The sequence below is a fragment of the Aulonocara stuartgranti genome (genome assembly GCF_965226115.1).
Source record: "Aulonocara stuartgranti genome assembly, chromosome: 18".
In the NCBI taxonomy this organism is placed as follows: Eukaryota; Metazoa; Chordata; class Actinopteri; order Cichliformes; family Cichlidae; genus Aulonocara; species Aulonocara stuartgranti.
This window is the reverse complement of record NC_138954.1, coordinates 26,097,879-26,115,594: the sequence shown is the minus strand read 5'-3', so window position 1 is coordinate 26,115,594 and position 17,716 is coordinate 26,097,879. Positions and strand designations below refer to the sequence as shown.

The window sequence follows — 17,716 nt, the reverse complement described above, 5'->3', positions numbered from 1 at the left end:
GAAAGGTCAAACACACTGTAGCTTAGAAAAACACCAGAAAAATGGTCCAAAATCACAAAAAAAACCCCTGAATAAATCTCACAAAACACAAGTGTGTTTGGGGATAGCATAATGTGTGAGCAGCTGCAGAAGTGACAAATAACAGTAGGTTGCTGATAGCAAACATGTGTCTAGAGTATTTTATGATTCATATGATTAAAACATTTAATACCTGCATCTTTTTCTCCCTCACCATACTGGTGAAGCCTCCACTGTCACGGTTCTGGGTCAGTTCGACCCAGCATTTTGAGTTCTCTTGTTTTGGTTTATTTTTGAATGATCGTTTTGTTCACTGGTGCTTTGTTGATCATTATTATTATTTATCTATTGTTTCTGTGATTCTGGTTTTGGTTTTTGCTCTCAGGTTTTGTGTTCTCATGTTTGCTGTGGGTTTTGATCTGTGTCTAGTCTGCGTCTTTGTGTAGTGATTTCTTGTTTCCTGTTTTATTGTGAAGGTCTGCGTCTCATGTGAGTGTGTTCAGTTTTACCTCCCTTGTCTCATCTCGTTAATTACTCCTAGCTGTGTCCCCCACCTGTGTGTAATCTCCCGGTGTTTCTCTGAGTGTATTTAAGTCGTGTCTTCTGTCATAGTCGCTGGCCCGTCTGCGTATCCACCGTGTTTCATCTGTATGTTCTCCCTGCTGTCCATCGTCACTTACCTCTGCTCATCCTCCTTCATGTTCATGTCCTGGTTTGTGTTCAGTAGTTTAGTTGTTCTCAGTTTAGATAGTCTTCAGTCCCGTTTGCCGTTTCTCTGTTTGCATTTTGTGTCCAATAAACCACCTTCTCACCTTCACGAGTGCCTGCGACTGGATCCTCCTTTGTTATCTCCACACGGCTCATCTCACTCGCCGTGACATCCGCTTCTTTTAAACATGTCTCAGTGCAGTCCTTCGCATGTCCTTCGCATTGAAACAGCTTTTCCGTCACAATCCTTTCTTTGTGTTTTGTGAGGTTTTTCACTACTTCTATTGTACACTGTAAACCCGAACAAGTTGACTGAACTTAAAACTTTTGTGGAAACTGATTACCTCAAAAGATTTAAGTACAAAAACTCATATCGTCTAAGTATGGGGTACTCAAAATTTGTATTTATTGTTAACCAAAAAATTTTAAATTATATTTTATATTTTATTAATTGAGCTTTACTCAAAGACTGTATACTTTAATTTCAATATTTTTGTGTTTCTTGTAGTTTATTATTTTGATGCAACACAATGCAATTATATTACAACCTAAACTCAAATTATCTGATTATTAATTAAAAGATATTTATGTTGTGAGTGTAGACTACTAAAAAAAAAAAGTACGGAAATTCAGTTACTTTACATTTTGTTTATTTAACATTTTTTCATGAAAATTTAAAAACATCACAAATGTTTTTATAAAACAACTAACATGGACATCGGCACCATAAAGTGAGCATTATAAATTCTGTGTAGAACATTTATCTTTTATCTTTTTATAAACTCACAAAGGACGACATCAGTCCTAATTGCATCTTTCTCAAAATACACAAAAATGCAAAACAAAAAGTCAAATACTAATCACTTTTTTTTAAATAGAAATGAAAAACAATTTTTTAAAATGGGTACAAAGACGATCAGCTTCCAAATAACCAGATAAGGCAGTCAAGTATAGGAAAATTAGGTAAACTGATGGAGTTAAATCCACCCAAAGCCTGTAGTAAACTTAAAGTGCTTAAAGTGCTTCAAACAAAGTGCTCAGTAACAGAGTGCGTGTCCTAACAAACATTGCCTTATATTCCTTAAGAGCATGTAGGCAGGGGTTTCAGGGGTTTGCCGTCATCAAGCCCCATGAAGATATTTTGGACTAAGGCAAATGTGTGAACCAGCTTCCTGGGGTAGTCTAAATGCAGAGCATAGATCAAGCCAAACAATAAAGCAAATGCATTTGCAAATCTGGGAATATCACGCATCACCTAGTCGCCTTTCACCAAAACAGCCATGCTTGAGGAAGTAAAATGGACTGGACTGGGAAGCGCCGTCGGTAACCACTGTGAGAAGGGCAACTGGAGTGTCAATGAGGGTCGACTCATCCAATGCGTCCCCCTGGAATAGACACAGTATCAATGGTAAATGCCTGTATTTGTATAGCGCTTTACATATCCAGTCATCCACCCATTCACACACTGGTGATGGCAGCTACATTGTAGCCACAGCCACCCTGGGGCGCACTGACAGAGGCGAGGCTGCCGGACACTGGCACCAGCGGGCCCTCTGACCACCACCAGTAGGCAACGGGTGAAGTGTCTTGCCCAAGGACACAACGACCGAGACTGTCGGAGCCAGGGCTCGAACCGGCAACCTTCTGATTACAAGGCGAATGCCCAACTCTTGAGCCACGATCGCCCCAATTAAATAAGTAAGGTTGGTTTGAGAGAATGTGACAAGCATGACCTGTAATCTAGCAAAACATTCAGCAGTGTAGTGGGTTACTTTGTAACGAGTTAGGGTACTCTACTTTTTTTGAAAAATGTACATTAACGTGTTAGCTTCTTGCATTACATAATTTGTATTTTTATTATTTTTCTAAAAAAAAAAGTAATTTTTTATTTCATGACTTTATCTCAAAAAGAAACTAAATCTTGACTTCAGCCTGGTTTTTGGGCCACCTGCAGCATAGCCATAGTGCTGTGATACGCCTGTGCCCTGCTCCTGACCTGTGTGTGTGTGGGTTTTCTACAGAGAGGGTATTTTGTTTGTACAATTTGGTAGCTGCTAGGGTATTAAATTGTATTTAAAAAAATCCATAGCATTTTATCTTACTGGCAGAATTTAAGTAATGCAAAAATACACTTACATTACATGTCTAAAAGAATTCTGGGTCCTCCTCCCGCAGGTATACAGGAAGGGCACGAAGTACTGCAGTGCGTTTCACGTTGATATCAGGCGCCTCCTAAAAAGGGAAAAGAAAAGTTCATTTAACGCAAAGTTTTCAGGTGTCATTCTTTGGGGAGAATACATGTTTATGAAACTGCATGACATCAGACTCTACTAAATTTTGGAGACTTTTCTTTTAAGATACAACCTTTCTGTCTCTTGTGACAGAGAGTATGTTTCTTAATCATTTGACAAAAACCCTACACAGTATTTTAAAATAGTGTTCTCCAGATCAGAGCTGTGATCTATATAGAACATGGGGTTCAAAGCAAGGAAAAATTGTGTGTTTATCAGTGAAGCTTTTAATTTGTGTTAATTTTATCATTATCAATATATGAAATCTTCACCTTAAGGGACTTAATGAATGGTTTCTTCAATAGATCTTTCAACTCACCTGTGTTTACTGTCTCCACCTGAAATTAATTGCAGTCTGAATTTTTTTTTCTTCTGTCTTTTTGTCTTTGGCCTTCAGCCTTGGAAGAAAAAATAAAAATATTGAAAACCTTATCAGCACACTAAATATACAACACCTTGCTATATTTCAATTGTTTTAGATAGAAGTTGCCACTGCTAGCTAAGTCACTTTTGAATGATGCTAATGAGAAGAAAAAAAAACCCAAAACCTGCCGAACAGTGAGGCTGCTGTTGTAAAAACGCCAACTTTCTTGCGTTGGCAAGGGGTCGTTAAAATATCACTAAGACCCTTTCTTTATGTGTGATTCTTCGTAAAACTGTGTTTTAATCGGTTAAAACTGTAAAACTGACGACATAATCTATGTTTGAAAAAGAGCGCGAACAACCGCGAACAACTATTCACCACCTGGGTCTGTGCTTTTTAACACAACAGCGCAAGTTATTGGCTGCAACATATTAATATACTTGCTTTTTTACGGAAAAAATAAACATAACGAAGGTTCCGTTTTACTTACAAGTTTCTCCAAATGTGCTCTCCAGTCGCTCAAGAAGGGCAGCCATATTGAACAGAATTTTCTGTCAACGTCGTTCAGGTTAGAGAGAAGACGTCATGACGTCATGACGTCCACATGCGGAGCTCGGAAAAAAACATTTACTCAAAAATCATAATTAAGAAAGCAGTATTTACTCTTAACTTCTAAGCCATGTACAATTATAACTGTTTGAATCGTTAACCGAACAGAAAAGTTTTAAGTTGTTTCAACTTTGTGAGGAATTTTAATTGTTATATCCACAAACTTTATAAGTCAGGTAGACTGTTGGGGTTTACAGTGTATTTTATTCAACTTCCATTGTGTTTTGCGAGCTTTTTCAGCATTTCTTTTTTATTTCATCTTGTTTTCTTAAGTCGCAGTGCATCTGCCCTCTCAGGATTACCGTGTAATTCACAATGCAAGCTGTGCTGTTTGTGGTCAACGTGAAGCTACATGACGGCTAGAAGATTTCAATGTAAATTTAAGCTGATGATGTTGATTAAATTCATTCATCAAACTTTAACTTTTATTGTAGCTTCATACATACAAATCCACAAAGGCCTGGTGTATATATACATATATATATATATTCAGTTTAAACTGTTGTCTGCGATTATCCTGAAGATTAATGTTTTGACATGTTGCCAGTGCAATGCAGTGTGACATTCTACTTATGACATTTTGATTTTTCTGCTCGGGGTCATCTAATCCCTGAGCAGCTCAGGGCAAGCCCTTTAGTTATCATTTCTGCAGCTGCATTTGTTATCTGATGTACCAGTGGGTGCAAGGTTTATTCCCACGAGCGATGCTCCGTTCTGTGATTGCAATTCCAGTCGCATCACAATGTTCAGTTCAAGGAGAAAAAAAACAGAAAAGGGTAAACCACTGAGTTGTTTTTTTTTTTCTTTAATAGACAGAAAGAAATAGTGGGTGGAATAACCTGCCCATCAGTGCAGTATGTATGTGATAAGAATTAATATCACGGTGGTTGGTGAATTATAAAGCGTTATAACTCATAACATTCAGTTTTTTTCTTTTTTAGTTAAAATGCCAGATTTACCTATGAGTGTCAAATCTTTTGAGATTTGTAAGTACAAGATGTAAGCAGAGCTGAGTGCACACGGGGTCAAACTGTCCAATGACAAAACAGGGTTTTCCTGGAAAGCCTTTAGAAGAGCAAAGGTCTAGACTGCCCTTGTGGAAAAGGAACTGGCAAAGGTTTTAGAGAGTACAGATTCTTACCTTTGCACTTTTTATTGGTCTTTTAAGAAAACATCTGCATATAGAAGCTTTTACTTTTTTGCTTTTTACTATTCCTCCCCACACTTTTAAACAAATATCTTTCTACTCTCTACTTCTATAGCATTTATACTCTTTCAGCATTCAGCAAACATCAGCAAACACACAAACTGTCTGTGTCCAGTTTGTCTCACAGTGTGTTACTAGCTAAAGGTCCAGCTGCTGTATTTCACAAGGTGAGATAAGTTCACTCAGAGATGGAGAAAGATGTAGAAAGGCAGGCGTGTTGGATTTGTATAGGATGTGTTTTTATAAAACAGACTAAGCTATGCTAACTTTGTGTTATTCAAACGTGGCATGAAAATACTGGGTAGTTCAGTGCAGGATAAACATTTTAGTTTGCAGTATTGTGGTGAATTGACAGTAAAGCTGTGTTGGACTGATACACAGTGTCTGTGGTGCTCATGGTCAGAGTTAGACGGCATCAAGTGTAGCAGAGATGAAGCTGCATTTAAGCAGATGATACTTAGATTAATTAACCGAATGGCAACTTTATATCAGTTTTATGCTGCCCAGTGTAAAGATAATATAAACAGTATTGTGTCAGTGTCGGGGATGGACGTCAGCCAGGATAGCTCGTGAAACTGCTGACAACTTGGATTCAGCTGTAGAAATCCAGAGCAGCAGGTCAGCTGATCACATCAAGTACAGAAGGGGAATTTACTGAAGCTCACATTAGAAATTACTGTGAGTCGTGTTTCTTTTCCCTGTGCTGAGACACTACACAGATCTCAGGGTTCGCTCACCTGCACTGTAACCCCTGACGTTACTCATTTCACTGTTTAGGTGTTTAGGCAAAGTCAGCCTCTAACAAGTAGGCGACAGAGAATCGTTACTTTTTTTATTCCCTTTCACTGCAGGTGTCTTTCATGACAGATTTAAACTAATTCATTAGAATTATTTTTTAGATAATAGCCAGTTTTAGTAATAACTTCGATATTTGTATCAAGGTAAAAGAGACTTTGTTAAAACAAATCACGTGATAAAATTATTGACACTGACATTTATACTCAGCTGCATTTTGAATAAGAAAGGTTAAAAAATGTTTTATTACCAGTTAATTGTTGTAGTGGTTTTCCAAAAAAACACAGAAATGCAGACAAAAACAGAGTTTGTACAATTCCAAGTTTTAAAGTCAGTATTTGAAATGACCATCTTTACTCTGCAACACATATTGAACTCTCTTAGGCAAGCTTTCTTTTAATTTCTTGAAGAAGTCTTCAGGAATAGTTCTCCAAACTTCTTGAAGGACATTCAAAGATCTTTGGATGTCGGCTGCCTTTTGTTCTCTGTCGAGATGCTTCAGTAATGTTCAGGGTCTGGCCTCTGGGGAGGCCAACCTTTCATTGACTGGTTTTCTATCCAGGTGTGTCTTAACTGTACTGGCAGTGCGTATGGCATTGTTGTCATGCTTAAGAATTAAGCCACTGTCAATCAAATGGTAAAATCTGTCTGTACATTTCTGCTTTTATAATTACATCAGTGATGTCAAGATCTCCTACACCACAGGCCTGAATGATTGGTCAGTGTTAGTGGCTGAAGTAACAAAAAAAAGTTCTCTGAAAATGATCAGGTATGAAGACTGAACTGAAGAGGGGCAAATTAGCCAATGACCAAAGAAAATCTTTGAGAGGTATCGAGAAAGCCAGCTCAAAACCATAAAAAATGACAAGCAAGTCTGAAAAATATAAAGAAATGAGCTGTCCAAGATGTACCCAACCTGTTGCCCTATGATTGACAAGTTGGGTTCTAATCCCTGTAGATGCATAGATGGATCGGTGCGAGGGATCTGCAATTCTGGGCTACTTATAAGCAAAATGAAACATTACATTAAAGGTTTCCTCACAGAGAGACTGTGCTTTCACTTTTAGTAACAAACCAGTTTCCAGCATTCCTGGTTGAGTCTAATTGTGAAGCATTTTTGCTACGCAGAAAAAAGTTGTAGATATTTAACCAGTTTAGAGACTACCAACACACCACCGTGACTTTGTAACCAGTAGTAATTTAACAGTGTTAGAATTTGCTATTATCCTGTACTTACACGTGTGGTTCTTTAACCATTCAGTTACATTTTCATTTTAACATCTCAACAAAGGTGAGTGATCTATGCAGATGAATTGACTGTCTGAACTTTAGTCCTCAGTAAATGTTTCATATACTCCGAACTGGAAAAGCATAATTTTTCCATTTAGGAAGCCAAGATTGTGCTATAGTTACCATAGTTACAGCAAAATCAAGTGAAGACGTGACTTTATTTATCATTCAAGCGCATCAGCGTTTTTGCAGCTGTGAAATTATGATTTGGCTTCAGTGGAAAAAATTGATCCTTCGCTTAATTTGAGCATTTAATAATAAAGTTCTGCAGCGTTTTAATGCAAGTTTCAATCAAATGCTTTCTCCCATCCCAAGAATTGATTATGTTATCACAAACACACACACACACACACACACAGAAAGACGCAAGTTTCCATTCATGTGACCAGACTGGCTTTTCAAAGCACAATAGTCCCCAGTGTGAAACCTGCAGGAGATGGAGACTCTCTAGTTTGCATTTGAAAAATGATGGAAGGAGGCATGACAGTATGAGTTTCAGCACAGGCAGCGAGTGCACAGAAAAACTCAGCACATCCACCCAAACACTTGCCAAGTCGAACCAGATTACACAGGATGGGGAGAAAATCTTGTCTCCCCAGCTAAAGATCTCTCCACCGCTGTTTCTCTGCTTTCACGAGCATCACCCTCCACATCCTCCCACACTTCCCAAAAATATGTCATTTGCATTTATTTTTCACTTTTTTTTTAACTCACCGAGAAGCCAATTATGTGAATCTCCCTCATTCACTCCTTTTTTTTGTATATACGACGAGCGTCACCATCTTTGTACAGTGAAAACAAATATCTGAAAAGACGTTGTATTCAGAGCTGCCCATACAAATGCAAATTAACATCGACTGTTTCGAATGTTTGTAAGAACAACTTTTCATCCCCTTCACTGGCATAGAGGGATGAGTGCAAAGCTACACGGCTGAATTCACGTATCTTAAGGTAGAAGAAGCCGTGTCTTGTTTAAGACTGCAGAGGCTTACACGGAGAGCTTCTCAAAATTGAAACAGGCTGATTGAGATTGGTTAAGTGCTGCATTCATTTCAAAGCTGCACACCTAGTTAAAGCTCTGCTTGCTTTCATATCCACATAAAGCATGTTATTAAGGTGAATGCTGAATTTGAAGCTTGCCAGAATATTTCCTCTGGCGTTTCACAAATTTGGAGCCTGTTGAACCACCAGCGGTTTATTTTCACTTTAAGACCCAGCATACTCATTCATATGTTTGGGAACTTTTATTCTAATAGTCAAGAGTTTTAAAGTTAAATCTAGCATCAGTAAAGCAAGAAAATAATAAATAGTTGTATTTTGGATTGTGTAGTAGAGGGCCACTTGTTTGCAGGGTGGTTACAGCAAGGATCTACATTACACGAGTTGGCTGAACATTTGCAGCTGCATGTAGCTGATCACTACTGATTTTCTTCTTCTGCAGGAAAACTAAAAATTCAGCTTCAAAATGTTCACTCTGACACTGAGCAGAAGCATCTCTTCAGCCACAATCTCTTCAACTCCCTCTTGGTTTCTAACTCTATCTTGTCTCTTTCCGCCTTTGTGTGTCTCTACTTGCTCTCAGTTTGATGTCCGGTCTGGCTGCTCTGGATGCCAAGTGCTCCAGCCGCTTGGGAATAATGACCATTTCATACTACCTGTGGACCACCTTTGTTGCTGTGGTAGTTGGTATTCTCATGGTTTACATCATTCACCCGGGTGGAGCTGCACAGAAGGAGGATTCTGAGGACAGCAAGAAGCCAATGACCAGCTCTGCTGATGCTCTGCTGGACCTCATTCGGTAAGAGACCACTAATTATTTCCGTTATGCTCAGAGCGCTGCAAGTGTAGCGCCAGAAAATGCATAGACTATGTTAAAGAGAGTTGCCTAAGTGCTTGTTTTTATGTAGTCCCATGGAAGAAGGATGAAGGGAGTAAAAACTTGGCTGTATTTTGCTTTCTTTGGATTAAAGTAAGTTTGTGTATTTAGTGTCAATAGTTCAAAAGCGAGGCTTCAGAGAAATCTGAGTCATTAGATGAACAAGATGTTGGGAAAGACTTTTGTTTAACTCATTAAAATTCAGCCTGTTGTTGCTTTTTTAACCAACATGGAAATCTTGTATTTAAAAATGAATAAAGCTTAAAAAATGCTTATGTACAATTTCATATCAACAAAGTCATGGAAAATAATCTTAAGAAAAACAATCTAGCAGAAAGAAAAAAAATCCATGGAGAAGATCGACTTTATTCCAGAGCGAATCTAATTCACATGCCGTATTGCTAATGTGCGCATTTTGGCTTTTGCGGATTTGCAAATGAAACAAACGTGTGTAGGTTATAGTGCGAATGAAAAGCAGATTTGCTCTGCGTGCTCATGGAGGCAGAAGTCAAGGAGGTGCTTGAGGTCGGAGTGTAAAGCCTGGAACCTTATGTGCCAGTGGGTTATTGTGCTAAGCTAATTAGTGCTGCTGAAGGGCTGGGTTGTTGTGCTAGAGATAGACCTGAAACATGACAGAGACTCGCGGCAGGTCAGTAGACTAAAAGAAGAGCGGCTGAGGTGTGGACCTGTGCACAAGGATATCTGATATTTGTGGTTTTTTAACCTAAATGCACAGAATGGGAGGCAAACAAAAACATGGAAATTATGAATTATGAACAAATTTTGGTTTTTTGGAAAAAAAAATAATAATGAACTTTTAAAAAAATATCAGGAATAAAATAGAGTTGGAAGACTCACTTCCAGTCACACTATCAATAAGAGGGAGTAATAAACTGGCCAAGCCTATGAAATCCACCTATGACCTGATCATGTGCAGTGGTGAAGCTTTGTTGTTCACAGATTCTGTGTGTGTGTGTGTGTGTGTGTGTGTGTGTGTGTGTGTGTGTGTGTGTGTGTGTGTGTGTGTGTGTGTGTTTGAGGGGGGGTTACAGAGCACAGCTGTGCTTTGGATTTATCCCGCAAAGCTTCTTTACAGCCTTCATCTATCATGCAGGCCTGCTGTATCACTCGACTGTCAGTGCTCGTGTGTGAATGTGTTGGATAAGCATCTATAATGAGCATGCTATGTAAGAATATGTGCATTCTTGGATTTATTAGGGGAACCCTGGGGTCAGAGTGTTTCATTAGCCAGCTTTGCTCTGATTGGATATCCCGCTGGTCCGATCTGTGCAGAATACTCACTTGTGACTCACTCTGCAATGTTTCTGGAAATCTTTGCCATATGGTTTTTAACGTCACTCTTCTTAATGTACACGTACCCAGATGCAGTGTGGCTTTTAATCTCACTGCATCTTAAATGTGATGGTTGATTTCTGATTGTGGTTTAAATTCTGTGTCACTGTGGGATTTACCAGCAGCACTAATACAACGCAGACCTTGGACAGTAGTCTCTTTGCACAGAATACTACACAGGCAGTATCTGCACGTAAACAAAGGGCACCTCATAACTCTTTTGTATTTATTAGACCACTCACTCGTCATTCATTGTGCATTTAGTGATCCCAGCAGCTCTTGACTTAAAAAACAAATACTTTATAAGTTATTAGTCATGTTTGTGTAGTATCTGGGATTTCCTTCCTACATATCGTGGAACAGCAATGATGTGCTGTGAGGAACCTAACTTTGTCTTCTGTCCTAAAGACACTGTGGCTCAGTGGCTTGGTCACATTTTAAGTAAACCTGTTCAACTGCATCTTAACATAAATATATAATCAGCATATTAAATGGCAGAAATTCCATGCATTTAGGCATGTAAACTATTCAGTTCAGTTCAATTCAGTTTTATTTATACAGTGCCAGATCACAAGAATAGTTGCCTCAAGGCGCTTTATATTGTAAGGTAAAGACCCTACAATAATACAAAGAAAACAAAGAAAATCCCAACAACTGTATGACCCCCCCTATGAGCAAGCACTGTGGGGACAGCGGGAAAGAAAAACTTCCTTTTAACAGGAAAAACTTCCTTTTAACAGGACCATCTTTTGCACCGTAGTCTTTGTCCAACTTTAATAAAAATCATCTGCTCATTACTTAATTTTTTGTTACAGATAATTCATAAACTAAAGCATATTTAGCTTTTTATATAACTTCTATTTAAATAAAAAAGAATACCTTTTAAATACCTGACCCTCCTCTTCTGTCAGGATATAGTGCTACTAGACACCTGTCGCTGTGCTGTCTCAGCTCTTAAATCAGTGGTCGAAACTGAATTACAGAAAAAAACTTATTTAAAAAACACCAAACTTTGACAATTAAATTACAGTGATCACGATGCAGGTCTGCTCACTTACTTTATATTAATCTGTGGTCTGCATGAACGTGGGGCCAATCCACATCCCAGCTTACACTGTGTAAGGATACAGTGACTCATTTGCTATTTATTACATGACAAAAACAGAGAGAGGACTAGTCATATTAGTCATACTTAGAGTTTATGATGCTCTATCAATAACTCATCCTGGAAATATATAGTCATTAACCAACGTATCTCATTTTATCTTTGATCCTTTGAATGAGTTTGTCGGACAACCTTTCATCAGAATCAGAATCAGAATCAGAATCAGAATACTTTATTGATCCCTGGGGGAAATTATTTTTTGTTACAGTGCTCCATTTTAAACCAACATTAAGACAAGACAGACAATACGCTAACTAAAAATAGTACAATATATACATATATATACATACATACATACATAAGTCACTTATAAATAAATAGTTGGAAAAGAAACATGTGTAGTTGTAGCAGCAAACAGTGTGTTAAGTGGATGCGTTGTACAGGGAGATGGCCACAGGCAGGAATGATTTCCTGTGTCGTTCAGTGGTGCTTTTCGGTAATCTCAGTCTCTCACTGAACGAGCTCCTGTGACTGACCAACATGTCATGGAGTGGGTGGGAGGTGTTATCCAACATTGTCTTTATCTTGGACAGCATCCGCCTCTCCGACACCACCTTGAGGGAGTCCAGCTCCATCCCCACAACATTGCTGGCCTTACGGATCAGTTTATTAAGTCTGTTGGCATCTGCGACCCTCAGCCTGCTCCCCCAGCATGCAACAGCATAGAGGATCGCACTGGCCACAACAGACTCATAGAAAATCCTCAGCATTTTCTGGCAGATGTTGAAGGACCTCAGTCGCCTCAAAAAATAGAGACGACTCTGGCCCTTCCTGTAAAGTGCTGTGGTGTTTTTAGCCCAGTCCAGTTTATTGTCAATGTGTACTCCAAGGTATTTATAGTCCTCCACAATGTCAACACTGACCCCCTGGATTGAAACAGGGGTCAAGTGTTTCCTGGTCTTCCTGAAGTCCACGATCAGTTCCTTGGTCTTTGTCACGTTGAGCTGCAGATGATTCTGCTCACACCACGTGACAAAGGAGTCGACCACAGCCCGGTACTCTGTCTCATCATCCCTGCTGATGCATCCAACCACCGCAGAGTCATCAGAAAACTTCTGAAGATGGCAGGTCTCTGTGCAGTGGCTGAAGTCTGTGGTGTAGAGGGTGAAGAGGAAGGGGGAGAGGACAGTCCCCTGTGGTGCCCCTGTGTTGCTAATCACCTTGTCAGACACACACTGTGGGAGACGTACATATTGTGGTCTTCCTGTCAGGTAATCAACAATCCAGGACACCAGAGAAGCATCCACCTGCATCGCTGCTAACTTATCACCCAGGAGGGTCGGCCTGATGGTGTTGAAAGCACTGGAAAAGTCAAAAAACATGACCCTCACAGTGCTCGCCGGCTGGTCCAGATGGGTGTAGACACGATTGAGCAGGTAGATGATGGCGTCCTCTGTTCCGAGACGAGGCTGATAAGCGAACTGAAGGGGATCCAGATGTGGTCTTACTATGGGTCGCAGCTGGTCCAGGATGAGCCTTTCCAGGGTCTTCATGATGTGGGAGGTCAGTGCCACGGGCCTGTAATCCTGGGGGCCACTGGGACGAGGCGTCTTTGGTACAGGGACGAGGCATGATGTCTTCCACATCACCGGGACCCTCTGCAGACTCAGACTCAGCATAAACAGTTTATGAAAGACTCCACACAGCTGGGGGGCACAGGTCTTGAGGACAAGGGGACTCACTCCGTCTGGTCCAGCAGACTTGCCTGAGTGAAGTCTCCTCATTTGCATCTCAACCTGGTATTGAGTGAAGGTGATGGGTGGGGGAGGGGTGTCAGGAATCTCACAGGAGGCAACATGTGAAGAGAGAGGCTGGCACAGTGGTGTGGCTCTGGATTCCAGGCTGACTGCAGGTGAGGTTGTGGGGGTGGGAGCAGACACTGTGGTGTCGAATCTATTGAAAAACAGATTCAACTCGTCGGCTCTATTCTCACCTCCCTCAGCTCCCCTGCTGTTGGTTGGCCTGAATCCAGTGATGGACTTCATGCCCCTCCACACCTCTCTCATGCTGTTCTGCTGGAGTTTCCACTCCAGCTTCCTCCTGTAATTGTCCTTAGCCTCTCTGATCTTGTCCTTTAGTAACACCTGGACCTTCCTCACCTCCTCTTTGTTGCCCCCTCTGAAAGCCCTCTTCTTGTTGTTGAGGAGGGCTTTGATGTCCTTAGTCACCCACGGCTTGTTATTTGGGTAACAATGAACAGTCTGAGCTGGAACAATGGAGTCGGTGCAGAAAGTTATGTAGCCTGTGATACACTCAGTAAGCCCATTGATGTCCTCGGCGTGAGGCTCACAGAGTGTTTCCCAGTCGGTCACCTCGAAACAGCCCTGTAGTTCCGCTATTGCCTCCTCTGACCACCTCCTAACAGTCCTGGTGGTCACAGGTTCCCTCCTCACAATTGGCACATAGCGGGGGGTGAGGTGAATCAGGTTATGATCTGACCTACCAAGTGGGGGGAGGGAGGAGGAGCTGTATGCATCCTTGACGTTAGCATACAGTAAGTCTAAAGTTTTCTCTCCCCTGGTGGGACAGTCCACATATTGTTTGAATGTTGGTAGTGTATTGTCCAGTGATACATGGTTGAAGTCACCCGAGATCACAATAAAGGCACTCGGGTGCTGAGTCTGTAGCCGAGCTATGGCAGAGTGGATAGTGTCACATGCAGCTGTGGGGTTAGCAGAGGGGGGAACATAGACAGCCACCAAGATGACGTGAGAGAATTCCCTGGGTAAATAATACGGCCTGAGTCCAACAGCACACAGTTCAGTGTCCGGGCAACAAGTCCTTTCTTTGATTGTTATGTTGGCAGGGTTACACCACCGGTTGTTAACTAAAACAGCAAGCCCACCTCCTTTACGCTTACTGCTAGCGATGCTGTCCCTGTCCGCCCGAACAGTGTGGAAGCCTTCCACGGAAGCATTCTCATCGGGAATGTCCTGGTGCAGCCATGATTCGGTGAAACACATCAGGCTACACTCTCGGTATTCCCTCTGACTCCGTACCAGTGCTGAGAGCTCGTCGATTTTAATTGCCAACGATCGCACATTTCCCATCACGATAGACGGCAGACACGGTTTAAACGGTTTCATTTCACCTCGATGGATGGTGGGCATCTGTTTTCCTCTCCAGAAAGAGATTGTTCTCTATTTTCTACTGTCCCCATTCTTCCTGCTCCTCTGTCTTCAGATTTCATCTGTCCGTGCACCTGAGTCCACTCTGTGGCAGCTCAAGAACTGAAGAACTCAATATTCTTTTCTTCAGAGATATGAGATGTGGAGATTTTCATTTGTCAGGACTGATAGGACTGATGCAGAAAAGTCTATTTACCAACAAAGCAAATTTTCAGTGTAATTTTATTAGAGTAAGACTTCTTGCACAGTAGTAATGATGCAGAATCCATAAAGAAGCTGTCGTCCTTCTTTGAATTTCTGATTTAATCAATTCCAATTTCACAGGGAGGAGATGTACAGGAAAGATTTACCCCATGTTGTGGAAGTTTTCCATTTAAATAAAGCCTGCAGACGAGCGGTGAGCGGTAGCTAACATTCTTTAATCAAAACACACAAAGAACAGACAACCAAGCTTGTGGAGAGCCTGCATGACCGCGGGGCAGGTCAGCAGAGTCTCCCTGAGCCTAGCATGGCTCTCAGTTAAATACCTTCTTCAGGAACAAAAGGCAGTACACAGCTGTTTCACACCTTAAGGTTCACACTCCCTTGCTACCTCCCAGAGTCCTCGAAGAGACAAAAGTTTCTTCCTGTGCTTCCCCCCAGCTTCCTTACTAGACCCCCACCATTTGTCTTAATGTATGAGTGTGAGACTTGTTAAAATCCAGTGGCACCAAGGCATTATACAATAAAATAATGTGAATAATACATAAGTAAAAGAAATTCCTATACACCCGTAATATCAAAGCCAATATAAAAAAGAGGAGATACACAGAAATAGCTTTTGTTAAAGCAAAGTTATAACTGTTCTATTTCTCTGCATTGATTACATTTCTGGGATTGTTAACCTACATTTTACTTTGGATCCATTACAATGTGTCTGCTTTTCACTGAAAGATATTAACAAATTCCCTAAATTTTCTTTTATAGCAACATGTTTCCAGCCAACTTGGTCCAAGCTACGTTTCAACAGGTAAGCTCAAATACTGAAAGCATAGATTTCTGTTACCCCCTAATCTTTAATCTAAACTGCAACGCCTCTTTATATTATCTTCTATTGTCCATTTATTTCAACACATTTGCAAAAAGAATAAAATTAATCTGTTGCCGTGCGAGAATGCAAACACGAATGAGCGTGTTTCATTATCATGTAAGAGTCTGGTATGTCACGTTCACTGTGCTCTGTTTTGGTTTCAAGTATCGAACCCAGAGAGTCGCAGAACTCATCCCCAAACCGACAGTCGCTCAGCTCCTGGATGAGACAACCACGCGGAGGGTCTACATTTATGGCATCCAGGATGACAATGGCACCGACACCCAGAACTTCTCTCTGGATCTAACGCCACCTCCTGACGTCATCGTGAAAACATCTCCCGGTACCAGCGAAGGCATGAATGTACTGGGGATCGTTATATTCTCTGCAACCATGGGTGGGTGTTTGACATGAATCCCACACGCACTAACATCCACAATGCACATGCATAAATATATATCTCAAAAAAGCAAACTTAAGTGAGGCCTCAAAGGGCCGATGATTTTGGTTCAACATCTTCATTCATTCTGTGCTGTGCAGGGAACAAACAAATGTTTCCATTCTTATCACTTAATACTGTTGAAAACATCCCTGCAGTTGCATGCTTGCATATTTTTCTTTTCCTTTTCCCGTTCAGGAATAATGCTGGGAAGAATGGGACCCAACGGAAGTGCTTTGGTCAACTTTTGTCAGAGTTTGAATGAGGCGGTTTTGAAAATTGTTGCCATTGTCATTTGGTAAGAGCAGTATTTTACAAGAAACCCCTAACACAAGAAAAGTAACAACATTTGTGAAGTTTTACTGATCAACTATAACTAACACTGATAAAAAACCAGCACTGTTTGCCATTCACTCTCCGGCATGTTAAATTTGAAATATTCTGATATTAGTTAGATCAGACTTTTTCGTATTTAGGTAAATGTCTCAACAACAATTGGATGGATTACAAAAAAAAGGTGAAACAGACATGCCCCACTTTAAAGCCTTCATCTAGTGAAGGTTTATTGTAACGATGCTAGACTGGTCATTTATTGGCAGCCTTTTATCTGTCCACTACTTGCAAATGTTAGCATCCTACACATTATATTAAGATCATAGGTCCTTGAAACTAGTAACCACCAGCATATTAAAATTGTTTGGATTAAATATGTCAACATGCTAATATTAGTATCACTGTGTTCAGCAGTCCTTCCCTCCTCCTTTCTGCAGGTATTTCCCCTTTGGTATTGTGTTTCTGGTGGCTGGAAAGATCTTAGAGATGGACGACCCTTCGGCCATGGGGAAGAAGTTGGGCTTTTATGCCATCACTGTGGTAATGGGCTTGGTGCTGCACGGACTGTTCATCCTCCCGGCCATGTACTTCTTCATCACCAAGAAAAGCCCCATAGTTTACATAAGAGGCATTCTACAAGCCCTTCTCATCTCCTTGGCCACTTCCTCCAGGTAAAGCATATGACTTTGCAGATCTAGAGGTCCTAAATTATTGTTATTATTATTATAAAGCTTGATGCGCAGACAAATGCACACAGACTTTATTTAAAAACTGTGTCTGTAAATGAATCATCAGGACTTCTTTCACACATGTACCTACTACATTTAGTCAGTTACATTTTTCTTTGATGTGAATGCCCCACTACAATAAAAATCCTGTAATTTTAACACACTGTGGAGCTAATGTGGCTGAGCTGTGTCAGAATTTTGATGTGGGGGCGATCATGGCTCAAGAGTTTGTCCTGCAATCGGAAGGTTGCCAGTTCGAGCCCTGGCTCCAACAGTCTCGGTCGTTGTGTCCTTTGGCAAGACACTTCACCCGTTGCCTACTGGTGGTGGTCAGAGGGCCTGG

The 17,716-nt window shown here is 40.8% G+C and overlaps 1 protein-coding gene and 1 long non-coding RNA gene across 3 annotated transcripts in view; one reads left to right on the top strand and one right to left on the bottom strand.

The window, feature by feature from the left end:
• The window catches only part of slc1a7a (solute carrier family 1 member 7a), a 50,694-nt gene that overhangs the window by 13,181 nt on the left and 19,797 nt on the right, over positions 1-17,716 (top strand). Inside the window, exons 3-7 of the mRNA XM_082513181.1 lie at positions 8,865-9,080; positions 15,771-15,813; positions 16,039-16,270; positions 16,511-16,610; positions 17,083-17,316. Coding sequence (XP_082369307.1) covers positions 8,865-9,080; positions 15,771-15,813; positions 16,039-16,270; positions 16,511-16,610; positions 17,083-17,316 — 825 coding nt within the window. The remainder of the gene's footprint in view (positions 1-8,864; positions 9,081-15,770; positions 15,814-16,038; positions 16,271-16,510; positions 16,611-17,082; positions 17,317-17,716) is intronic.
• LOC309693722 lies at positions 1,344-4,157 on the bottom strand. Of its 2 annotated transcripts, XR_014272693.1 has the most exons (4): positions 3,872-4,157; positions 3,337-3,415; positions 2,863-2,958; positions 1,344-2,111 (listed from the first exon to the last, which is right to left on the bottom strand). It is a non-coding gene; the product is annotated as an uncharacterized lncRNA (long non-coding RNA). The 2 variants fall into 2 exon arrangements; XR_014272694.1 differs by lacking the exon at positions 1,344-2,111 and having other exon boundaries at positions 2,149-2,958; positions 3,872-4,155.